The sequence below is a fragment of the Talpa europaea genome (assembly GCF_964194135.1).
Source record: "Talpa europaea genome assembly, chromosome: 9".
Lineage (NCBI taxonomy): Eukaryota > Metazoa > Chordata > Mammalia > Eulipotyphla > Talpidae > Talpa > Talpa europaea.
In genome coordinates, this window is record NC_140076.1 from 9035953 (window position 1) to 9061139 (window position 25187).

At 58.6% G+C, this 25187-nt stretch overlaps 1 protein-coding gene across 6 annotated transcripts in view; it reads left to right on the top strand.

Annotated features, from left to right (window-relative positions):
• The window catches only part of ARHGEF10L (Rho guanine nucleotide exchange factor 10 like), a gene marked incomplete at both ends in the record, with an annotated part of 86860 nt that overhangs the window by 18913 nt on the left and 42760 nt on the right, over positions 1–25187 (top strand). Inside the window, 12 exons of one of the 6 annotated variants that reach the window (XM_084242129.1) lie at positions 2373–2542; positions 6987–7103; positions 9802–9910; positions 12388–12494; positions 14571–14648; positions 15088–15267; positions 16247–16363; positions 17729–17821; positions 18347–18520; positions 22377–22522; positions 24149–24163; positions 24400–24581. In XM_084242129.1, the coding sequence (XP_084098255.1) occupies positions 2373–2542; positions 6987–7103; positions 9802–9910; positions 12388–12494; positions 14571–14648; positions 15088–15267; positions 16247–16363; positions 17729–17821; positions 18347–18520; positions 22377–22522; positions 24149–24163; positions 24400–24581 (1488 nt within the window). Of the gene's footprint in view, positions 1–2372; positions 2543–6986; positions 7104–9801; positions 9911–11508; positions 11681–12387; positions 12495–14570; positions 14649–15087; positions 15268–16246; positions 16364–17728; positions 17822–18346; positions 18521–22376; positions 22523–24148; positions 24164–24399; positions 24582–25187 lie in introns of those variants that run through there. The other 5 variants (XM_084242128.1, XM_084242131.1, XM_084242130.1 and 2 more) reach the window with 5 other exon arrangements.

Below are 25187 nucleotides of genomic sequence, written 5' to 3' on the forward strand. Positions count from 1 at the left end.
GGGGAGGGATTGGGGTTAGAATGTGGGGGTTGCAATTGTATGGGGAATATAAAAATAAAATTTATTATTTAAAAAAAAAAGAGGTAAAAATAAAGAACCAGACCAAAAAAAAAATAACCAAGATGAAAATGGATATTTTGTTCAAAAATGAAAACGTGTAAAAATATGCAAAATAAAATAAAATAAAAATAATAAAGAATAATAAAAAAAAATAAAACCAGTATCACCCTGATGTCACGTGACTTGGAGAACACCAATAGCTCCCTCCTTAAGGTGTTGAGGCTTCCCTGAGAACTACTGTAAGGCGCTGAGCAGTTGGGGGGGGTCTTGTGAAAGTGGGGTTGTGACCGCCCTCGAGCATTCTGAAGCTCGAGACCCTGGGAGTAGGGGCAGAGGACCAGGAACCCGTGATTCTCCGGAAGCTGAGGATTTGGCATTTGGGTCCACCACAGGCTCAGGAATCTAGTGACATAGATGCCCTGGACAGAATATTCTAATTGGGCTCAGGGTGGCTGTCAGGGTGGCGGGACCTTTTGAAGGCTGCGTGGTGAGTGGATGGAGCTGGGCTAGGGGCCCGCAGCCACCTCCCCACGCATGGTCTCACCATGGGCCAGCCCTGTTTTCTTATCTGTCTGATTGGAGGGTGTGATGTTTTGCACCTGCTCACCCCACAGGGCCTCAGGGAGAACTGGCAGGCAGAAGTGGCACTTAGGAGTAGGGGGCCAGGGAGGCTGGTGCAGGCTGATCTCGAGGTGTTGCTGTGGCCCTTCCTTTTGCTCGTGGGTCACAGGGTCTCCCTTGCAGTAACAGAATGATCAGCCTGGCCTTGTAAAAGTCACAACCTGGGTCACAGCTGCTCAACTCCCTGGAGACATTAGTCACTATTATCTTTTGCTTAAAAATAACCTCGTGCTCCCTCATCCTGGGACCCGAGGCTCCAGCTAAGCCTCAGTGCCTCTGCTTTGTGGTTTGGCTGAGTCTCTCAGGCCTTCCTCCACCCCACTCAAGCCCCCCTCTTCTCTTGGGGGGTGGGTATGACGAGGGGGACTCTTGGTCAGCGTGATAACCCCCGAGCACACCAGAGCCCCCACAAGTGGGGGCCAGCCACTCTTGGCCCAGCACCCGCAATGTGCCAGGCTCTCTGCCAAGAGATTTTTGTTCATACTTTATTTGTTTGACCTTTCAGTGTATTATCCCCATTTTGCAGCGAGATCTCCAGTAACCAAAGTTCTCGCCCAGTGGCTTACATGGGTTTGGCCTGAGCAGATTATTTATTTTTGAGCACATTAAAAACAAAAACATAAAATCCTCCCCCAGCACCAGGTTTCTTCTGTGTTGACAAGGGCGTCCGGCCGGCCACGTTCTGGGGCCCAGCCTCCCTGGGATGAGGTCTGCTGTCTGGTCCCCTCAGGTGACGGGAGCAGGTGAGGCGGGGCCTCTCCCGGTGGTGGAGCCGGGCCCCGCCCTCTGGCCCCAGCGCCTTGCCCAGTGCACACCCGGGAAGCTGCGTCTCACCCAGACTTGACAGGGACCCCAAGAGTGGCCCTGCCCCTTTTCAGTTCAAGGCATTTCCTGTGGGTCTCTAGGCCAGGTGCGCCCCCTGCTGGACCATTGTGGACCCACACTGGGAACTTGGACTTGGGGTGAGGAGTTCAGATTCCTTGAATGAGCCCCATGTTCTGTGTTTCAGCCTGGAAGATGCTGAGGCCAGAGTCAAAGACCCGAGTCAGGACTTGGGCCTAGGTTTTATCTTTCCCACTAAGAAAATGCAAGGAGGGCCTCCCCAGTGGCGCAGCGGTTGAGCGCTGGGTTGCGAAGCTGCCTGCGGCCTCTGCAGCGCCGGTTCGATCCCCGGCTGCTCCCCGGCCACTGGAGGAGGGTCCCACATGGCGCGCAGACCACTCCTGCCGCCCGCTGCTCCCCTCAGCAGTGTGCTTTGGTCCTTCTGCCTGCTCTGCTCCCCGCTCTGGCTCTGGTGAATTCTCTCACCCTCCCGCGCTTCTGACTGTACCCAGTGCTTGTATAAATAAATAAATCTTAAAAAAAAAAAAAGCTTAATAAATTAAAAAAAAAATTATAAAAAAAAAAAAAAGAAAATGCAAGGAGGCGCCGAAGGAGCATCGAGCTCCCCGAAAAATAACGTGAAGGTGGGAGGCAGTGACGGAGCCTGTGGTGGGCCTGGTGCATTCTGGCTCTTCTCCCTTTTCGCGTGTCCTCCTCACTCTGATCCTGTGTTGTCTCCGCTTTATGGATGAGGAGGCAGCGCTGGGGCCCCGGGGCCCTGCCGTGCCCTCCCCACTTGCCCACCTCAGAAACTGGGTCAGGTGGGCTTTGCCAGGCCTCCACTCACAGCCCTGTCCCTTGGCCAGCAGGGGTGGAGCGGAGCCTGCTCTACGAGGACGTGCAGCGGGACGGGGTGCCCCGGGAGCCCGAGGACCTCGGCTGGAGCTCCAGCGAGTTTGAGAGCTACAGCGAGGACTCGGGGGAGGAGGCCAAGCCCGAGGCAGAGCCTGCCAAGCACCGCGTGTCCTTCCAGCCTAAGGTGAGGAGGGGGCAGCTCCAGCTGGAGACCCCCAGGGAGGCGGAGGTCGGGTGGTGAGGGCCAGGCCTGAGGCCTGCATCTAAACACCAGTGTTCCCAGGCGTGTGTGGTAAGAGGGACAAGTGTCCTAGCGAACCCCAAAATAGGGGATGACCCACCGGCATTGAAGTTGGTATGAAAAGCCCTAAACTTGGGGTGGGGGGCTTGGTGCCTGGTGCAGGTGCTCCCCCCACCCCATTCTTACGGTGGAAACTGGGGGTTGATCCTGCTGCCCGGGGGCTCAGTTCTGGTTTCAGAATCCCAGTCAACGCTCTGCTCCAGGCAGCCCCGTGGACTGATCGGCACTTGGGTCAAGTCAGCTTGACCTCCATGGCCTGCGGGGTGTGTTCTCACACCAGCCCTAGCCTCGCCCAGCCCTTTCCCCGCTCGGGCAGCGGAGGCCGCTGTGGACTGCCCTCCCCCCTGGGGGCTTCTTGCCAAGGCCTTCCGCGCACTGGTTTCTTCTGGTGTTTCTGCCTGGAACAGGTTCGTTCTGCTGATTTCATGGAGGGAGCCAAGAGAACCAGAGGAGGATGGACTGTGTGGCTCCTCCTGTCCTGTGACAGCTGGCTCCTCTCCTTTGTTCTAGAGAAGCCACCAGAAGGCAGACTCTATCCATGCTGAGCTTTGGGATTTAATGGGAGCAGCTTCTTACAGACTCTGCCCGGCCAGAGGTGACTGAGTCCCTCTCCGGTTCCTTCGAAAAGACTCAGACGGGCCGCTGGGCTCAACCTGTGGCCACGCCTGCTCTCCAGGCCTGGGCTGGGGTTGTGGGACCTCGGAGTCTTCCTTAGTGCCTCCTGCATGTTTCTGAGTTTGGGGATCCTCTGTGGGAGAGGGTTGCTGGCCAGAGCAGCACTCACCCCTAAGAGTCTCAGACAGGCTTTCTTCATACCAAGTCAGGCTCCCCCAGTTCTTGGGGGATACAGGTGAACAGGTTTCTCCTGAACCCTGGTCTCCTCATGGCTGGGCCTGCACTGACCAGGCTGTGGAGAATGGCCTTGGCATCTTGCCAGTGAAAAGTTAGGCATCTCTGACACCTACTGTGTGTCCAGCCCACAGCTTAGGGTGTGGCCTGGGGTGCCCGGGAACAGGAAGCCCTCACCCAGGCTCAGCTGACCTTTGTGGTCTAGGAGCAGATACTGTTTGGGCAAATAGCAATCTATCAGAAGCAAAGGGAAAATACCTTTTTGTCAACACGAGTACCGTGGCTACAGGCCCATCCCGGGTGGACGCGTCTGAGAGGCAAGCTGGGTGCTACGATGCAGCGCCCAGCAGGGATGGGAAAGGTGCCTGAACTTGCTCTGTCCTCGAAGGGCAGAGTGCACTGCTTTATGGGGGAAGGGGAGGTTTGGTTTTGCAGCCACTGTGTGCCCTGGCAGGCTCTCCACATGAGGGCAGGGCAGCCTCGTCTCAGCCCAGCTCTGGACAGCGTGGTCAGGGGCACTCCAGGCCCTCGGGGCAGCCCTTGTTGTCAGCCTCTGGTTGTTCCTCCTCATCCCCCACGGCCACCCTTCCAGGCCCTACCTTCTTGCTGGGGACCTGGAGGGAGCACTCGGCCCCTCTCAGGCCAGGAGGCATGGAGATGCGGGGTTTCCCCAAGGCTGGCCCCCAGACTGACAGGGGTGTTGGCATTGCGTGGGAAGCTGGTGAGGTCACAGTTGTCAGTTCCCCACTCCCAGGCACTTAGGTTCAGAGTTGGGGTGGGGCCCCACAACCCACTTTTAACTGGGAGAAATGCTGGGCTGTCCTCTGCATGGCCTGACCCCAGGCTGGGTCTCTGGGGGATGCTCATGAGCTTCAGTCCCTCACACCCCCTGGCTGGACACTGTGGACTCTTCCTTTGCAGACATTGTGGCCATGGGCAAGGGGTTCTCACCACGAGAACTTCTCTGGCCATGGCCTTCCTGTCCCCCAACAACTAGCTCCAGGGAGATAGGCTGTGGAGGGACCTTTCCTCTGGCACCTGCCTCTGCCCGGGAAACCCTGTTGAGCCTGCCTACACCTCTGCCCTCCTGAGCTGCTGAGGGCACCTGCTCTCACGCCTGCACTGTCGCACCTGCATGTCTCGGGGCCACGCTGCTCAACTGTGTGTTCTCTGTGCTGTGGGGCGCTGGGCAGCAGAGGTCTGGGGAGATGTTTTGTACTATCTCGAGTCTGATGGGGCCCCTGCACCCTGCCCAGCTGTAAGAGAACTAGCAGAGCCTCTCCTTCAGATGTCTGGGGAGGCCAGCCCTTGGGGAGCCATTCTGGTCAAAGAAAGTGACCAAGGGATCTGCAGAGGAACCTCAGAAGCACCTGCCCCAGGTATAAGCAGGAGCAGGGGCTTTTTCCCTTAGCTGTAGAATGCATGGGTCCATTGTGCTCTTCTGCTTTCTGGTTGTGACCTCTTCATGATCAAGGTCACCATCATCCAGCTGGCCAAGGCACTGGGCTGATCTGACCAAGCCTTGTTCACACCCCTGCTTTGATCAGACTGGTCTCAAAGTGGACCTGGAGCCTCATTCTTCTGCCCCTTCGGGAGGCAGAGGGGCGTCCAGAGGGCTAGGGGCCTCCTGATTTTATGTGTCATTCTGGTTTGCACGTGAAACAGGACTCCATACAAACCCCAAACTCCAGGTTTTATGAGGTCTCAATAACTCTCAGAAGAATCCCTGTTTTGCTGCTGCTTTACATAACGATAGTGAAGATGTGCCGCGTGTGCCTAGTGTGCAAAGCAGCTTTATTTACTTTCCCTAATATCCGAGAGGCCTGTTATTTGCATTGAATTGTTGATCAGAGAACCAGCAACAGAAACTCAGAGAGGTTAAATGATGAGGTTGGGGTAACACAAGCCAGTCAGTGGTGGAGCTGCACATCAACATCATGTGTGATTTGAAAGAAAATACCTCTTTCAGCAATCATCTGTGGATCCATCACCCATCCATCGTCCGTCCGTTCGTCCATCCGTCCATCCATCCATCCATCCATCCATCCATCCATCCATCCATCCATCCATCTGTCCCTTCCCCCCTCCTTCCTCCATCCACTTCCTTCCATCTCTCCAACACTCCACCCAACCAATTAGTCATCTGTCAACAATGTGGAACACTTATTATCTGAAAGCCAGCACAATAATAGCTTCCACTTTTTGAATACTAGCTAAGCCCCGGGCTTCCCATAGACCGTTCATTTAATTTTCTCAGGAACTCGATGAGGTGGTTATTATTATGGCTCTTTACCACTGAGGAAGCTGTAACTCAGGGAAGCAAAGAGGCTTTTCCAGCCAGTGAGCAGGGAGCTGCGTTCTGAATGTCGGCCCGTCTGCCCCAGACTCGTGCTCTTGAACTTGCTACTTGTTGCCTCTCTCCAAGTAGAGCCCGTCTTGGTCTTCTGGATGCTGTATCAAGTGTCACTGTTGCTCACACATACGCCTGTAAATGCCTGTTCGTCCACCCTCCTTCTTCCTGGAGAGTTTCTAAGCTGTTACCCCCCCTCCATCCTACCCCTCCTCCCCTCCTCCCTGCTTCTGTCTCTCTAGTCATTCACTCCTCCTTCTAGGAATGTGCTAGAATCACTCGTCCGAGCTCACAACGGTGTGTATCTCCTCCCAGCTTCCCATTCAGTGATCTCATGCTGGTAGCTTGAGACTGGCCAGTGTGGGTGCAATCACACCATGGAAATGCTGCGGAACAGGGCTCTTTCTCCTGGAAAACCTGTGGTTAAATACTTAGGAGCACCGCTTCTGTCCACCCACCAACCCATCTGTCCCTTTATTCATTTATCTGACAGTCTATTCATCCATCCATTTACCCTGCTTTATAGTCACCCAGCTACATGTTTCCATTTACTTGCTATTTCATGCACCAATGCATGCGGGCATCCGTCCACCCACCTGCCCATGAGCCTGTTCCACTGCCCATGTGTCTGTCACATTCATCCATTTTCACCCCCATCTTTATGCGTCACCCACACATCCGTTCATACCCTCACTCACCCATCCTGCCTGTCCATCCACTTGCCACCCATCCAACCATCTCACAAACTTGCAGAGAACCTTTTGTGTCCCAAGTCCCATGTGGGCTGTGGGATGAGGGGGCGACCAAGATGCAGCCCCTGACTGTGCAGTGTTCCCCATCCCCGAGAGAGGGGCCCGGGCTGTTCCCATCCTATCCGAGCAGCAGGATCCTCCACTGCCACGCCCCCGCCCCAAGCTGCCTGGCGCGCTGTGGCTGGGTGCTGCTGGCGCCGCCTCCACACAGGAGCCCGCCCGGACTGCTGCTCGGCTCCAGATCCCACCTGTCCCTGTGGTCCATGCCGCCTTACCTGAGTCTCCTTTTTCCTCTGTTGTCCATGTTTTGTCTCCTCCCTGTCCCGCCTGCTCCTCTCACCTGCTCTCCTTCTGCCTGGCTGCTTGGGGGCTCCAGCTTTCTCCAGACCTGACCAGGCTCAAGGAGAGATACGCCAGGACTAAGAGAGACATCTTGGCTTTAAGAGTTGGGGGGAGAGACATGCAGGAGCTGAAGCACAAGTACGATTGTAAGGTATTGTCTGTCTGTCCCTCCCTGGTCCTGGGTGGGGGCCCCAAAGGGCCTTCTCTGCTGCTCCTGGGGCTGCAGCAGTGGCCTGAGCCTCCAGCTCACTTCCGAGCTGACTTGCACGTCTGTGCTGGGACGGGTAGATGCTCCAGGCCAGCTTACTCCTTGCCACGAGCTGGCTACTCTTGCTCTGCCCACCCCCAAGTCACCTTCGCTGTCTGCAAGAATTCCTGGGTGGGTTTCAAACTTTAGGGGCCTTAGAATAACCTGGGAAGCTTTGGAAAATCCTGACTCCTGAACTTTCTGGAGATGCTGATTCCGTCGATCAGTGCATATGTAGCAGCTACCGTGGGTGGCTTTGGGTTATACTTTGACAAATGTGAACACTGGTGCTGTTGGCTCTTCCCCCCTCTCTGGGCTATTCAGAAAGATCCAGAGTAAGGAAGTCTGGGGGAGAAATTGCAGCCCCTTCTGCTAGATGCTCCTGACTTCTGCAAACGATATCAACAGCAGTAGCTTCTGTTAATTGATCATGAGTGGGAGCTACAGGCTCTGGAGTCCCGCAGGCCAGGGTTTGAATCCTACTACCTGCTCGTGGTACGATCCCGGGCAGGCCTCTTGACCTCTCTGAGCCTCGGTTTCCTTGCCTGTGAAATGGGAGTGTCAGGGGTCCCAGCCCCCAGGGTGGATGTGAGGACCGGACAGTTCAGGGCTGCACTTGCACAGCCTGGGAGCTCAGTGTTGGGTGAGCCTTTTCATTCCCAGGTCACCCTGGGGCCGGGGGGCAGCCATCTTCCTGCTGTCATTCAGCACTAGAGAGGCTGGTGGGTAAGATGATGGCTGGTGGTCATTCCTGCCATCAGTGGCAGGGCCCACAGAGGCCAATGGGGTGCCCAGACCTGCAGCACCGCCCATCACAGCAGAAACTGAGGCCTCCCAGGAGGGAAAGAGGCACTTTATAGGCTGGGAGGCCCTGTACAGACCCCCACTTCCCAGAGTGCTCTGACCTGGCGGGGGTAGGTTTGACTTAGGAAGCTGAGGTCAGAGAGAAGCAGGGGCCTGTGGAGGAGGGCAGAGTGCAGGAGGGCGCCTGCCGGTGTGTCCTCCACCTGAAAGCAGGGTGACTCAGGGACACCTGTAGTGCTCACCTGCTGTTTCTTTTTGTCCAGAAAAATGCAAAGAGCAGGCACTCTGATGGGTGTTTGGGGGTTTGTAGGAGGGTCCCACTGACGGCTTCCAGCCAGGCTAGCACCCGGGCTCTGGGACAGAGGTTTCCAGTCCAGGGCTTGTGACCCCACTCCCGAGAGGGTGAGCATCTCTGTGCAGTTTCTGGGGTCAGCACCTGTTCCTCTTCTTAGATTCTCAAAGGTATTTATGACTGCCCCTCGCCCCCACTCTCCCCCAAAAAGCCATGAATCACTGCTCTGGATTGCACCACTAGATGCAGGGGGTGATACTTCCCTTTCCCTCCTGCTGGTTGTTTCCAGAAAGCCAGCCTTGTTCCTGAAAGCCTCCACCCTGTCCCCAGCCCAGTGCCCACTGGGTTTTCATCCAGCCTCCCCTGTCCACACTCCCAGCATGTGCCCAGGTCCTCATGCTGGGGACCTAGGCCTTGTTTGGATGAAGGTGACAGTGAGACCAGAGACACCCAGAGAACTTCGGGCAGGAGACGTGTTCCTTGAACTGCACTGTCCATCTGCAGAGCTGAGTGGCTGTTTAAATGAAAGATAATGAAATACGACCAGGACTTCGGGTCCTCGGTCTCACTGGCCACTTTTCGAGTGCCCAATGGTTACCCTTGGCCAGTGGCCACTGGCGTGGGCACACAGGTGGCAAGCACATCCATCCTTGCAGAGAATTCTGTGGGAGAGCACTGACCGCGGGTGGAGAACATGCCAGGGCTGGGCTGGGAGCGAGGGGGCCAAAGGGTGAGTTAGAGGGCAGCGGTCTGTTTGGAGGCTGGGGCCTCCCCGCCACTCAGGGCCCCCCACCCGGCATGCCGTCCCCTGAGCCTCACATTCTGCTTAGCTTGCTTTGCCTGTGCCCTGGCTCCTCCTGCCCAGAGGAAGCCGCACCCTGCTCCTGGCAGCTCAGCCTTCCCCCTTTCCTGGGCAGAGACAGTAAGAAACCTGGCTATTTGGGGGGCTGGGAAGGGGGTTCCTCCCTCAGGTTCAGTGGATGGGAGGGGGGTGGCCACCTCCTTTTAGTTGCCCCTGAAGTAACCACCAACCTTTGTGGCATTAGTCCCACTGTGAGGGTGCTTCCCAGCCCTGGGCTGAGTCCTCACAGAGGCGGTTGTGGCATCTCAGTGAGGAAACTGAGGCTGAGGGAGAGTGAGACTTGTCCAGGGTCCCCCCGCCGGGGCGTGGTGAGCCGGGCCCAGACTCCAGGCCTGTAGCCTTCTGCAGAGTCACATTTCCTCCTTAGCTGACACCTAAAGCCAGTTAGGACCGCCCCCCGCCCCTCAGGAGGGTTCTCAAAGGAGATCCCTGGGGTGTGGACACCCCTTCTCGGGCCCCCCTCCAGGAGGTCCCTGGCAGCACTGCCTGCTGCCCCTGGTGACCGCTGCTGCCCATCTTTCCAGGAGGGAGTGGACTGAGGTCGGGGTCTGGGGTCCAGTGGGAGGCCTGGGTGGGGTTGGGCCCTTATGGCAGGTGTCCCAGAGCCTCTCTTGAGTCTCTGATGAGCCTCTGCTTTTGCCCAGATGACCCAGCTCATGAAGGCCGCCAAGAGCGGGACCAAGGACGGGCTGGAGAAGACCAGGATCGCTGTCATGCGCAAAGTGTCCTTTCTGCACCGAAAGGATGTCCTTGGTGAGGCTGTCAGACAGGGCAGGGGGCGGGTCTGGGGCTCAGCCCTGTGACGGCGGGGGGTGGGGGGTGTGTGGAGGGGGAGGGCGAGGCTCCACTCCTCACCCCGGCGGTGATTCTGTGCGCCTCTGGCAGTGGGGTGCCCAAGTGTTCGGCCGGGCCCAGCCTCTTCACACTTGCAGGCACAGCCTGTCTTTTTGGGGAAGGTGGGCCCCCCTTGAGTGTCCCTGCCTTTGTCGGCTCCCCAAGAGTGCTCCCGCTCACTCCTCTGCCCATCTCTCCCCCAGCCACTGTGACCCGGGCCTGCTGGGTGCCGCCCGTGCTGGCATTTCCTCCGGGAGCTGCTGGCAGGGGAGGGGGCACCCGCGTATAAGAGGAAATGACTGTGCAGCCGTGCGTCGCCTAGCGACGGGGCTCACTCTGAGAAACGCGTCGGCGGGCGAGTTTGTCTCGTGAACATCACAGGGTGTCATCACACACACCTGGACGTAGGGTCACTTCTGCCACATCTCAGCCATTGACAGGGAGTCCTGTCGTGCGTGCGACAACGTCGCATGTTTCAGCTTGGCGGAAACCACGCGACAGACGACAAGTGGGAGTCGCCAGGGCCCTGCTGGGACGCGGAGGGGAGAGCATGGAATGAAAGGCCAGGGAAGGGCTGAGAGGAGGAGGCCCAGGTCAGCTGGGCAGTGGGGATCAGCCGCTCTGGGGGTGGGGTGGCGGTGCATGCAAAGGCCTGGAGGTGGGAGAGTAGATGCCCAGGGGGTGCTTTTCATGATGGTCAACATTCCTGGAGCATCTGTCGTGTCCCAGGCGCTCCTCAGGGCTCTCCAGTTCCTTCCTTAGTTCTTGGAAACATCACCCAGGTGCAGGGGACGGTCCTATTCCCAAGGGAACGAGGGGACAGGTGCAGAGTGGACCGGGGACCCGCCTGGGGACCTGCAGGCATGGGTGGGGTGGGAACAGATGAGATCCGGCCTCTTGCAAAGGTGGGGACCTGAGCCAGGAGAGGGCCCTGGAGGACACCCGTTGTGTCCTCTTGGAAAGTTATATGTGTTACCCTCTGTGCCTCAGTTTCCTCATCTGTACAGTGGGGCTAATCTGGCATCTGCCTCAAGGACAGGGCGAGGGTAACCAGCTGGCACAGTTCCGGGCTCCCCGTGGCAGCACCAGGCCCGGGGGGGTCCACTCAGTGGCACTGCTCAGTGCTGGATGGCGCCTCGCTGCCCTGGCGCAGGTCTCGGCTCCCGGCCATGTGACCTTCACGGTCCTTCTCTTAGAACTGTGGACTCCTCTTCTGCAACAGGGGTTGAACCCCACCTCTGCATGCTGTTCTAATCCTTTGGGGTTCACTGGCCCCGGATGAGGGAGGGGACAGGCAGGGGAGTCATTCTTAGCAGAGTGGCAGGGAGGAGTGGCCGGGGGCAGGCTGCTGGCTGGGAACTGTCTCTGGTCATCATTCCCACCCCCAGGCCGGCCAGGCAGCCAGTGGGGCTCTCCCCGGCCCTGTCCACCCCCCGCAACCCGGATCCTTTCCTAAAGTGACCCTCCCACCAACGGCGTTATTAATAGCTGCGGCCGGCTCAAGTCACTGGCCAAGAATGTTAGCCAGTGGCTCAGGGGGGAAGAGGAAGCCACGGGGCCGGCGGCTGGGGTGGGTGCGGAGTGATGCCCGGGGTGCCATGTGGGCCAGGCAGGAGGGCCCTCAGTACCCTCACCCCCCTGCGGTCGTGCGCTGCCCCTCCTCCTCCTCCTCCTCTGTCTCCTGCTCAGGTAAGGGCCTGCCCGTGTCCCTGTCCCCTGTCCCTCTGGCGTCTCTGCCACTTCTTTCTCGCCCGCTTCCTCACAGCACCCACTTCCTGCCTTTGCCACCTTTGGGTCTCAGGGTCAGGAGCAGCCGCGGCCCGTCTTCCTGGGCCCGTGTCTCTCTCGTGGGGGCCAGAACCCTGCTGGGCCAGACTCCTGCCCTGCCCACCTCTCGCTCTCTCTGCCTGAGCCTGCGTCTGTGCCCTTCTGTTCTCATCTGAGACCGGCCCCCAACCCCCATCCTGAGCACGCAGCAGTTGAGCTTTTTCCCTTTGGGATTTTTGCATTGTTTTCTTTGAAATATGAAACATAAAGTCAAACAGACCTGTTTTTCTCGGGGTTTACCCCCCCCCACCCCTGTTTCGAGTGTCCAGAAGAAAACTATTTTTAGTGCCTGGTGCTGGGGACATGGGCGGCCTGGCCTGCAGCAGCCAGAGCGGAGGGTCTGAGCAGGCCTGTCCGGGGAGCCGGCCCAGCATGCTGCTCTGCGCGGCTTGCTCACTCACTGGCTGGCTCACGCGGTCTGTGGACCGTTCCAGAGAGCGTGGCAGCCAATGTGAGGAGCAGCCTGTGCCCTGCGTGGCCCCGGGGGCTGCCCACCCCTGGGGCCTGGGTCTGAGCGGGTGTGTGGCCCTGACCTTGCCTGTGTCGCCAGCATGTGTCTGACTTTCCAGGTGACTCGGAGGAGGAGGACATGGGGCTCCTGGAGGTCAGCGTTACGGACATCAAGCCCCCAGCCCCGGAGCTGGGCCCCATGCCCGAGGGCTTGAGTCCTCAGCAGGTCTGTGGGAGCAGCAGGGTGGGTGGGGGTGTTTTGGGGAAGGTCCAGCTTACGACCTGGTACCATGCACATGTGGGTCTTGAAGGGAAAGTGACGATCAGAGACTCTTGGCTGGGGGCTTCCTGGGGTCGCTCCCAGCCAGCAGCTTAGGCCTTCCCTGTTGGGCCCTGCTGTTCCATGCTGTAGTGGGGTGTGGGGCCCCAGTATTTGGAGCTCTGGCTTTGCACCTCCATGGCAACTAGAGAACCCCTATTGAGCAGTTTGAACTGAAGGTGGTGTGGGGAGAAGGGGCTGTCCTAGCCGGAGGGCTGAGCAGCCCTGAGCTAATGCAGCTCAGGAAGACCCTGGAGGGAGTGGGGTGCCCGTCCACTGTCACCTTGGGACTCGGGGTCCCCACAGAGCTGGGGCTGTGGGGACAAGGACTCCCTCCTCCCAGAGTGTCATGCCACGGTCAGGACAGCTCTGCTGTGGGACCTGGGCCTGGTCACCTTTGCTTCCCTTTCATCTCGCTGCCCTAGCTTGAAGTGGGGTGCGAGACCCCTGCCTCGCTACCCCCTGCTGTGAGGACATGGGATCAACAGGCTCAGTGAGAGGATTGGCCGGTTTCCTATCGGCAGAAAATCCTGATGTTTGGCTTCTGGAGGCTGGGGGTTGTGGCTGCGCTGGCCGGAGCGGAGGAGGCGGCCCCTGTCTCAGGGCACCTGTGCAGTCTGTCCACCTGCTTCCTTTACCTGCCTGACCCCTGACCCCTCCCCATGGCAGGGGTCACTGTTGGGGCAGAGTCAGGCTTTCAGCTCAAGGTCCTGAGCCTCTCGGGCTCTCCTGTGGGGTATTGCTGGGGGTCCCTGGAGCCTTTTGCATTTCTTGGATCAGACATACAGTTACTCCAGCCACCGTCTTAGCCAGTACGACTTTTCTCCCTCCCAGGGGCATTTTGTAACGCCTGGCAATGTTTTCTGTCATAACTGGCAATTGCTACTGGCAATGAGAGATTAGGGGCCAAGCATACTACTAAAACCCCACAGTGCACAGGACACCCCCACGACAGAATCACCCGGCCCCAAATGGCAACTTGCTGGGTAGAGAACTGTGTGGGCACAGCTTGGGGCCCAGGGCCCAGGGATCCTGATGGTGCTGCCATGTGTGGGGCGGCCTAAGGGCCTGGGGCCTGTGGGTCGTGGCAGGGAAGAGGGGAGGTTGGGCATCATGTGCCAGAGGTGGAAAAGGTAGTGGAGGAGAGCGGGGAATAGTGGTGCTGATGGACACTCTCAGGCAGAGCAGGGATCAGTCACCCTCCTGCCCTGGAGCCAGGTGGACAGCTCTCCCTGGGGACTCCCTCATCAGATGAGCTCTGTCAATAGAACCACCTGAGAGACTTTATATCCCCTCCCCCATACCTGAGCTGCACCCCATGCCAGTCCGATCAGAATGTCAGAGAGGGAGCCGGATGGTAGGATTTTTTAAAGGTGTCCACTTGACTCCAACATCCAGCCGGGTTTGCCGGCCCTCCAGGGGAGGGGTTGCTAGTCCCATGCTGGTCGACGGGGGCTGGCCAGGTTCTCTCTGTGCTGAGCTGCTGGAGGGGTGATTCAGGTGGAGGAGGGTTGGGGAAGGGACTGGGATGTTTAGTCCGAGGTGGAGGTCACTAGGTGACATGTTGGGGTTACCCCAAGGACTGTCGCGGGGGAGGGGTTGGCTAAGGATTACATCCACAGGTGATGGGAGCCGAGATTTCAGTTCCATTTGAGAAGGAATTTTCAACAGGGTTGGTCCAAGTTGGAGGAGGCTGCGAGATCCACGGAGGAGAGGGGGCGACCCACCTCCTTGGAACAGTAAAAGAGGCCAGACAGAGGATCTGCTTAGTCCCCTTCCTGCAGTCTGGGGAACAAAGGGGTCCTCTGGGGTGGACAGGGCTCTGGAAGGGAATGCAGCCTGCCAGGCCCCCATGGAACCAAAAATGGGCTCTGGGAGGAACACGCGCCTCTGCCCCCAGGCACCACTCTGAGGGCATCACCCACTGGGCGCACCCCCTGTGCCACGGTGGGCGTGGGCACTGACGTGCTTCTGCCTGAACAGGTGGTCCGCAGGCACATCCTGGGCTCCATCGTGCAGAGTGAAGGCAGCTACGTGGAGTCTCTGAAGCGGGTACTCCAGGTATGAGCCAGGGCCTCGGGGGCGGCAGGGACCCTGGGGGATACCTGCCAGGATGTGCGTTTCCCTGTGTTTCTGACAAAGCTGGTCAGAGAATGTGGTGCAGGCTCGGAGCCAAGGGAGCTGGCTGCCTCCTCCTGCCCCTGCCTGGTGGACAGGCTGGCTCAGTTGGAGGAAAAGCACAGCAGGGCCAGGTCTTCCTCCCAGCTCAGCTTAGCCCTGAGTCCTGGGCACGGATGGTGGGTGGGCAGGGAGGCCAAGATGTTACCTTCACGGGGTCCTTTTAGGACAGCTGAGGTGTGCAGAACAAGCGCTCCTTCCAACGGGAAGGACCACCCCTGGCCAGTTCTGATGGGCCCTGGCCAGGTGGCCGCGAGGGCAGGAGGGTGGAGGGGCTGTGGCCTGGCTCGGGCGCACCCCACTCTCCCTCCCCGCCCTGCAGGATTACCGCAACCCCCTGGTGGAGATGGAGCCCAAGGCGCTGAGCCTGCGCAAGTGCCAGGTGGTGTTCTTCCGCGTGAAGGAGATCCTGCACTGCCACTCCATGTTCCAGATCGCCCTGTCCTCCCGCGTGGCCGAGTGGGACTCCACTGAGAAGATTGGGGACCTCTTCGTGGCTTCGGTGGGTTTCCCCAGAGTCTTTCCTTATTGGTCAAGGGGAGGAAGCACAGCCCTCGCCTGAGGTCCTCAGGGCCTGCTGTCTCCCTCTCCCGGTTGCTTTGCCCCACTCAGCGCATCAGAGAGAAGCAGGTCTGAGTCTGCCTGGCCTGAGATGGGGTGGTGACACCTTCGAGTCCGCAGTGTGACCTCAGAGCTATCTGCAGGTGTGTGCCTGCTCCAACTCTGCCCAGGTGGCTGCACCTCCACGAGGCCACAGGTGTCCCCGCCTCTGGGGGCAGCCCCCTGCCAAGCACCGTAGAGTGACCTCTGTTGGGGATGCTAGTGCAGACCCTGGCCTTGGCCCAGAGGAGCCGCAGGGTGTCGGGGTGTGCTGGGTCTCGGTCCCAGCTCCATTTGACACCCTTGAGCAGCTCCAGGACCTGCTCCCGGCTCAGGTTCCCACCTGTGGAACTGGGGTGGGGGAGTTTGCATTGGATTTGTGGTTTTTCAAACTGAAGTCTCAGCCCTGAGAGATTGACGGAGCTGGGGGCATCAGGTCGGTGGAACTGCGCTTTGACCTGTTGTAGGTAATTGGGTTCTGCTAAAAGAAAAAAGTGTTTTTATTTGAAAACCCTGGGGCTAAAGAGCTCCCATACCCTGATGTCCAAGGGGATTGGTGACCCCAGAGAAGCCATCTCCACCCTTGGCAACTCAATGAGGGGTGCACTATTTCTGGGGAGGGGCTTGGAGTGCTGTCCTTGAGAGGGGTAGGCCAGGAATTTTATTTCCTGGGGAGGTCAGGAAGAGAATGTCTTGCCTGTGTGCCCGTCACCAGTGGGCAGAGAGTGGGGTCAGGAATGCCCCCCCTCCCCATCGGGGTGTTGTTTCCTGACCCGTTGTTTCCTGACCTTGGGCTTGCTGGATGCCTCTGGGTGGGTGCTGGCAGTGAGGGTGGGGTGTGGCCCCAGCATCCGCGTGACGCTGTGCCCATGCCGTTGCAGTTCTCCAAGTCCATGGTCCTGGACGTGTACAGTGACTACGTGAACAACTTCACCAACGCCATGTCCATCATCAAGAAGGCCTGCCTCACCAAGCCTGCCTTCCTGGAGTTCCTCAAGGTGGCCCCTCCAGGGCACTGGCATCAGTGGGCGTGGGAGGGCCTCTCAGAGGGAGAGTGCTGACACCCATCTTTGGGTGTCGCAAGGTCACTTTGGCCCAGATACCTCCTCTCCTTCCTTTGGGGCACCCCCAGTCCCGGCAGAAGAAGATGGGTCCCTCCTGCCCTCGTGAAGAAGATGATAAAGAGTTTAAGGGTCTGTGAGCAGCTGGGGAGCCTAGAGCTCTAACAGGCGGAAGGGCAGGCCCGAGGCATCTCTCTGAGGCGAGATGGCGGTGGGTCTCTTGTGGGTGACCCAGCCATGTCCGGCCCGTGTCCCTCGGTCCTGCTGGCCTTGCCCGGGCCTCATGTGGGACTCATGTTGTAGCTGGGCTGATCCCTTCCCCTCAAAGGGGTATGTTGGAGACCTCCTGGGAGAGTATAGGCTAAAGGACCCAAGGCCAGGCTGCCCCTGGGGAGTCCCTGAGGTGCACAGCCAGGTGGGTCGGACAGATGGGGACGTGCCCACAGGGAACATGCACCCTGGTGGAGGTCGTAGGTTGGCTGGGAACCTCAGCTGAGGAGCCCAGCGCCCTGGTCTGAAGAGGGTCTGGAAGTTTTCTAAATGGGATGCCATCTGACATAGGTCCTGGAGGTGGTGGAGTTGGTGATTCAGGGGCGGGGGTAGGGCAAGGCTGGTAGGATAAGGTTAGAGGCAGGAGGACAGGGGCAGATAAGTCTGGTGGGGTGCTGGGAGCACTGGGTGCCCATTGTGGTGTTGGAGGAGGAGGGTCAGAGGCAGCCGAGTTTAGCTGGGTGGTTCTGGACCTTCAGGGCTGGGGATGTCGTATTAGGTAGCAGGGACCCAGTGAGGATTTTGGGGCCTGGGAAGCATGGAAGTGGAGGGTGGTGTGGGGCACGGGGGAAGCTGTGGCAGCAGCCTGGCTTGCAGGGGGTGCAGGTTGGGGTCAAGGTGACAGACGTGCAGATGGGGTGGTGGAAATGCAAGCAGGAGGCAGGAGACCCCCGTGCCTGCCCCTCACTCTGGCCTGGGCCCGCCTGCTTTGTTACATGGAGGGAATGGTCGTCTCTGCTGCTTCTAGAATTCTGACCTCTTAAATAAATTGCTGAGTCTCCCTGTTTTGCTTTCCACCCAAGACCTAATGGGATGGCCTTAGTCTCCCCGGGGGAGGGGCTATGCGGGGACCATTGGTGGCAGGGACCCCGGGCTGTGGAATCTGGGACTCCCTGGGCTCTTCTCCAAGCTGGAAGTGAAGCAGCGCCCCAGACATGGGGAGAGGAGCCCAGAACGGGGCCCCAGGGGCACTCTGGGGTGCTGGGCCCCTGCTGCACAGGGTCCCAGACGACCCCCTCTTGCCTCCCACAGCGGCGGCAGGTGTGTAGTCCCGACCGTGTCACGCTCTATGGGCTGATGGTGAAGCCCATCCAGAGGTTCCCGCAGTTCATCCTCCTGCTTCAGGTACCTCCCGGCTTCCCACAGCCTCTGACCTGTGGTGGGGGCTGGGGCTTGCCTCTCAGGGCCAGGCAGGATGTGGGGGCACCCAACTGCTGATGGCAGGAGCCTCCCTGGGATCCCAGGACCTGCAGGTGGGGACTCTTAGCCGATGAGCTGACCGCTGCTGCGTCCCACAGGAGTGTTAGCCCCTGGGGCCCTCACCACTTGGGATTCTTCCCCTGATTGCCGAGGGTCCTGGGTGGGGGCACCCCTGTCACCAGGCTGAGGGCCCCAGTGACATTTTCCTCCCTGTCCTGGGAGCTGCCGGTCGCAGGAGTGCGTGTCCCTCTTCGCACTAGGTTGAGGGTTCATCGGGGCTCGCGACAGGCTTTTGGGAGGCCTTGCTCTGTGGTGGCTACTGGCTGTCCTGGCTCATTTTCAGACCTGGGCTCCCACTTGATGTGGAGATGTGGAGGGTGAGGCTTGAGCCAGCATCAGGGAAGGGTCTCGAGTGCAGCTTCTCAGGCCTGGCTCCTTGGGCCCTGGCAGGACATGCTGAAGAACACCCCCAGGGGCCACCCCGACAGACTCTCGCTGCAGCTGGCCCTCACGGAGCTGGAGACACTGGCTGAGAAGCTCAACGAGCAGAAGCGGCTGGCCGACCAGGTGGCCGAGATCCAGCAGCTGACCAAGAGCGTCAGTGACCGCAGCAGCCTCAACAAGGTGAGTGGCCTGTGCCCTCCTCACCTGTCCCTTTGCCTCTTGCCCCATGGTCACCTTGGTCTTCTGAGGGAGGGGAGTCCTTGCCTTTCTGAGCCCCAGACTTTAGTCTCACCTGGACCCCCTCATTCAACAGTTACTATGTCAGTTTAAGATAAAAGTGCACTTTATTCATCGGTGTCGCTGCCAGTAAATTCATCAGAATTGATACTCCGGTGTTGTGAGGAAATAAGTAATGTCAGAGTGGAGTCCGTATTTCTCCACTGGTGCCTGCTGTGTGGCCTCAGGGGAATCCCCAACCTCTCTGAACCTCACTTGACCCCTCTGAAATGAGGAATGCCCAGGGGCGCCTAACCCCAGACCTGTTCCTGGAAAAAAAGGTGCTGGCAGAGGGACAGGCCCCCTAATACAAGGCGACTGTCATCCTCACTGCTATTTTTAAAGGAGAAAATTGAAAAATCCATGCCATATTTTGGGGTCGCAACTTAGGAACATTCTAGCAAAAAAGATCTTGAATATCTTTCAAATGTGACCGGAGAGAACTTGGTTTTTAAAAACAAACGGCCAGTACAAAAAAAATGTTTACCTGTTGGTCAGCTTCAGTCCCGTTTTCCTAGTGGCACAGCACAGGCGCCCCGGCTGCACCCAGTCCTGGGAGGCCCCCCTGGAGATTGGCCTGGGGTGGCTCAGGGTGAAGCGACACTGCCTCAGGGCACCTGGCCAGAACATGGGGACGTCTTGTGGGGTCCTCAGGAGGGGTGTTCAAATCTTGAGGGGGATAAACTGGGAACTTCTTGGTCCTGTGAGCCCCTGAAAGCAGAACTAAGGCGACTGACTAAGGCTGGGAGGTTATAGCCATGTGGGGTGGAACTTTCTGGTGATACGGGAGGGTGACGGAGGATGGCAGCCCTTTGGAGGTGGACCACACTGTGCAGTGTGTGATGCCTCTGACCTGTGTGCCTCCCAGTCATCGCCACAGGCTGTGTGTCAGGGCGGCACAAGGTCACCTGCAGGGTCCCTCACCTCAGGGCAAATTCAGGCTGTATGTGTATTTTGGGGTCTCCACAATAATTTCAAGAAAATGGAATAATTGCCCGCATTTAAAAATAGAGATACGTTCCATGAAATTCAGATGTGTGAACAATCTTGATGACTTGGAAGAGCCGACCCACCTTCCCACACGGCCCTGGGTCCCCTGAGCAGCTGTGCGCATGCCCCTTGTCCCCATAATGTCCTCCCACTGCATTACCATGGACCTCAAAAGCGTTTTGAGTTTGCCGTGCCTGTTCTAGGAAGTTAGAACTGGGGAAGAAAAGATAGGGCAGGAGACAAGCCCCCTTCTGGGGGGATGTCCTCATCCTGTGGGGTTATTCCCTCTCTCTCCCCCCCACTCCAGGCAGGATCCCCTCCACCGGCAACACAGCCTCTATTTGGGGAGATTTCTCAGAGAAAGTCTTGGACCCACCCGTGGCCTCCTGTGCTGGTGTTTCATGGTCTCTGCACATGGGAAGTGTCTTCTGTCACCTGCTTTAGCACTTTTTCTGCCACCAAGAGGATTTCTCTTGCTCTGGCTCACACACCAGTGCACTGCTGTGGGCGGGGATGTCACAGGAGAAGGGGATGCTCAGTTGCAGTCACTTTGGAAAAGCCATCCTTGTTCCCCTTGCTCTGTACCCCTGGGGGAACCTGGCCAACAGGGAGCAGTGGGTATTGGCTTGAGGGCAGGAAGACCTGACTGCTGTTTGGGAAGGAAGTGAAGACTGAGCCTCAGGATCTCCCATCAAGGGGTGTCTGAGAGGTGTGGAATGTTGGTAGAGTGTGGCAGTACCTGCATGCTGTGGCCTCCTCCTGCCAGCACCCCTGGCCCCCTGGGGGTCTCAGCCAGTGCTGAGGCTGGTCCAGTGGTTTTCCTCCTGCTGTCACCCTGGAAAAGTGGAAATGAAACTGGGTGTGCCTGAAGCGGAACCCTGCCAGCTATTTCAAAATGTGCCTGATCAGGACCCTCGGGATACTTGTGCAACATCTGACTTTTTAAAAATCTGCCCGAGAGGCCAAGGGCGGTTTCCAGAAGCCCAGGAGACTCTCCTCTGGCAGTTTTGGCTCCTGGTACACTCGGCCCTTCTGTGGGGCCTGCTGTCCTCAGGACTCAGCATTGTGTTCCTGCACTGGAGGTCAGCTTGGTGGTGGAAGTGGTGGGTGGGGGAGCCTGGCTTTAGCAGTGATGGGGTGCCCCTGAGGGACCCCGAGTCCTCTTCTGTGTTAGCAGCAGCAGGGCCAAATCTGGCCTGTGTCACACCCAGCCTGCTGCAGGGGACAGTGCACGTGACCCAGCTCTGTCCTGCACTGATGCTCAGCCAGCCCGAGTCCAGAGTCTGGGTTTCCCCGTGGGGAAGAGGGGTGTGAGGGGCCTCACGGGACTGTGAGCCAATAAAATGAGAAGCAGAATATTTAGTGCCTGGCGCACAGTGGGTCTTTGTTAACATCCTGACTTTTGTGTTCACTTGAAAGACAGGGTTCTGGGGAGATTGGCAGGGCCTTCTCCGCAGGGGAGGCTTTGGGCTGATCTGTCTGGGGAGGCAGGGGAGGACAACTGTTGTCGTCAGAATCACAGGACTGGGAGATGGATTTTGCTGAGTACTCTCCGCCCCTCCTCACCCCCTTCCTGTTAGATGCTGTCCTCTTCGTTCCTGAGTGGGCTGGCAGAGGTTCTTGGTGTCCGCCTGCAAGTGACTGCTCAGATGCCTGAGGCCTGAAGGTCTCAGCCTCCTCCGACGTCCCCTCCCTGAGCGGCAGATCAGTCCCCAGCCCATCTTTTTTTTTTTTTAAACTTTTTTTTTTTAAAGACTATTTTTTTTTAAAGATTTATTTTTATTTATTTATACAAGCACTGGGTACAGTCAGAAGCACGGGAGGGTGAGAGAATTCACGAGAGCGGGGAGCAGAACAGGCAGAAGGACCGAAGTACACTGCTGAGGGGAGCAGCGGGCGGCAGGAGAGGTCTGCGCGCCATGTGGGACCCTCCTCTGGTGGCCGGGGAGCAGCCGGGGATCGAACCAGCGCTCAACCGCTGCGCCACCAGGGAGGCCCGCCCAGCCCATCTTGCTATCTTCCCGGCTGAGGGTGGCTGAGGCTTGCAGCAGGTCAGGATGTAGGAATGGGACCTATTTCCAGGCCACGGTCGCCCGCATGAGGCCCGCCTCTTATCAGCATGGGCTGTGACAGTGGGGATAGCAGTGGCCTTCAGTGTCCACTCTGTGCCAGTGCCGGGCAGCCTTCTCTGCTCTTGATCAGATTGTCACAAAGGGCCCTCTTGCCCTGGGCTCTGTAGGTGATGCAGCCAGACCCTCTTCCCCGACTTGGTGGTCTGAGTGGTGGAGATGCTGCCCCGCTCGACAGCTGAAGTGTGGAGATGTGGAGGCACCTGCCCAAGCGCTTCATGGCTGGTGTGAGGGGAGCCAGAGCTTTCAGATTGATCTGAAAATCAGTTACCGAATTCTACCTCAAAAAAATTCTAGATAGATACAAGATACTGACTCAAGAAGGAAGAAAACTGTGTTAGGATTTAAAAACCTTCCCATAAGACAAAGGCCACGTGTCTGTGACACCAGGACTGTGTTGTGGGAGGTGCCAGTCCTGTGGGACAGCCACAGGGCAGGCAGGGCTGGCTCATCTTCGAGGGAAGCTGGCTTCTGAGCTGAGAGGGCAGTCAGACTACCCAAACGGGGTTCCTTGGCGTCTACCTCCCCTGCCCTATCCAGTACCCTGTCGCCTGCCTCAGCCCGCCCCCCTCTCCAGCCTTCATCCCCTTTGTGTATGGGGGAGGATTCTGGCGCTGACCTTGCCCTGTCCCCCTCCCCAGCTGTTGACCTCAGGCCAGCGGCAGCTGCTCCTGTGTGAGACGCTGACGGAGACGGTGTATGGAGACCGAGGACAGCTCATCAAGTCCAAGGAGCGCAGGGTCTTCCTGCTCAACGACATGCTGGTCTGTGCCAACATCAACTTCAAGTGAGTGGTCTGGCCTCGCCCCCCCCCCCCGGACCCTCCCTGTCCCGTCCTAGCCCCTGGCTGGCCCCTCTGTGAGGGGGTCCCACGTCCAGCTTCCTCTCCCTTCCCTCTGGGCCTGCTCTGCCTGAGGTCCCCAGAGCTGGAAGGTCCTGCAAGATCACGGGGGATACCCCCAGGCCCTTGGCCCAACAGCTGCCCACTGTGCAGCGTGGACTGTTCTGGACTCAGCTCTTTACCCAGGCGGCTGCCTGAGCTCGGACCATGTTGAAATTCCAGAGGCTCTTTCTGTGTCTGCCCCAAGTCCCTGTCACCCTTGCTTGGGGCTTTTCCCTCCAGCCAAGTCTTTGCCCTTCCCCGCAGCCCAGGGCGTTGCGGGCTTCCCCGTTCTGGGTCAGAGGTCGTGGATGTGCCTGGAACGGGTGCCAGGCTATGCCCGAAAGGTTGCAGCCCTGGTGGGATGAGCTCGGTTCTTGAGCCCAGAGCCTGCGGATGTGGGGCCCATGGCGCCTCCAGGCCTCTGGAAATCTGTGGTTTGGCTCAAAGAAGGAGTTCCCCCAGGACTGAGGCACTTTCTTGAAAATTTGAAGATCCAGCATTCTGGGTCTTCACGCCCGGGGCCACTTGACCGCGTGACCTCTGGCTGGGGTCTTTCCGGCCAGGCTCTCACGCACTCGTGGAGGGCCCTGCGCTCTATGTTTAGTAGCATGTCATGAAAATGAAGGACAGAGAAGGACGATAAAAACAGCGATATGGCTCCAATGACCGGGCTCTAAATGGTCACTGTGTTCAGGTGCTAATCTCAGCCTGACTCGCCCCACTGCCTGCCGTGCTGGAACACGGGGGGCTGCCTCTGGAGCCCGGCTCAGACCCCCTCCTGGAGTCAGCCGGTGCCTTTCCGTGCATGGATTTGGGGGTTTGCTGGGGTTGTGGCTCACGTATCCTGGAAGGGGAGGAGCAGGGCTTGCTCTGCCTCCACCTGCCCACCTGCCTGTCATCCATCAGTCATCTACTGGGCCCTTCCTTTGTGCCAGTTCACAGCTCTGGACAAGGCCTAGCCCTGGTCAAGACTTAGGCAAGGAGGCCTCTTTCCCGATCTGTGGGACCTCGCTTCTTGCTCACTCATTCAGTCAGTCACTCGTTCAGTGGTCAATCAGCCACTCATCATCCACTCACTAGTCCAGTCACTCGCTTGTTCAGTCCCTAATTCAATCAGCCACATACCCTTTACTCAGTTCACTCATGTTCTCTCTCACACACTCCCTCATTCAGTCAGGAATTCACTTACTCATGGAATCACTCTACTTTGTAAGTCCCGTCATCCCCCAGGCACCTGGGATCAGTGGGGTGAGCTGCGGTAGGCATGTGACCTGTTTGCGCATCAGCGTCCTTGTCTGGGATAACACGAGCTTCCCAGCAGGGCCCTGTGGGCCTCACAGAAGGCCAATGCCCAGTCCAAGAGAAGGCCCTCCGTGTGGTCTCTGCGGCCCACCCTGGCCCCTGCTGCCGTGGCTCCTCTGAGGGGCCGTCTGTCCCTCCGCTCTGCTGCCTGGTCCCCAGCAGGCCACAGGCTCTGTACATGTCGCGCAGGAACAGTAATGACCTCCCTTCCTTCTTGTCTTTCCTCAGGCCTGCCAACCACAGGTAGGGGCTTGGGGGCCCATGGCATGTGGGTCTGGACTGGGGCTGGGACCCTGGTGCTTCTGCCTCACCGATAGCTGCCCTGGCTTGGTTTGGCCTGAGATCTTATGCTTGGGCTGCAAGGGGCCTGGCTAAGCTGGCGTGCCCAGCCCGGTGCTCTGGGTTTGCTCTGGGGCCAGGGTGCTGTCGACAGGCTCACCAGACCTCGTCCCAGGGCCTTGAACTCCCTGTCCCGGCAGGGGCCAGCTGGAGATCAGCAGCCTGGTGCCCCTGGGGCCCAAGTACGTGGTGAAGTGGAACACGGCGCTGCCCCAGGTGCAGGTGGTGGAGGTCGGCCAGGAGGGCGGCTCCTACGACAAGGACAACGTGCTCATCCAGCACGCCGGCGCCAAGAAGGCCACGGCCACCGCCCAGGCCCAGAGTGAGTACCCACCCACATCACCCCGAACGTGCACACACACACACACACACACACAAACAGGCACACACACATACACATACCCCCCCCCCCCCCGCACCTGGTTGAGTCAGAAAACTCACTGCCTGACCTCCGCCTACCTCCTGTGTTGCCACCTTTCTGTGCCTCAGTTTACCACTCTGTACAGTGAGGGAACCAGGTGACACTTGCCCTGCCCCCTGAACCCTCGAGGATCAGGCTCAGGGCTGTCTGATTCTCCCTGGACCGTCCTTCTCTGTCGTGACCATCCCTCAGACTGTCAGGAGACAAGGACCTCAGGGTGACCACCTCTTCCAGGCCTGGTGCTGCTGCAGTAGCTTCCTGGCTGGCTCCTCCTCTGCCCCCTTCCTGCCCACCCTCCTCCCTCCCCCAGAGCCAACTCTTTAAAATGCAGGTCAGATCTCCCACCCCAAGTCTGCCAGTGGCTCCCCAGCACTCTCAGGATAAAGTCCAGGGTCTTCCTGGGGGTGCCCATGACCACCCACCTCGGCTCACTCTGCCCCTCAGCCCTGGCTTGGCCACTTGCTCCCTCTTGCCCTGGACCTTCTTCCAGTTTCTGTGCTTTCCCAG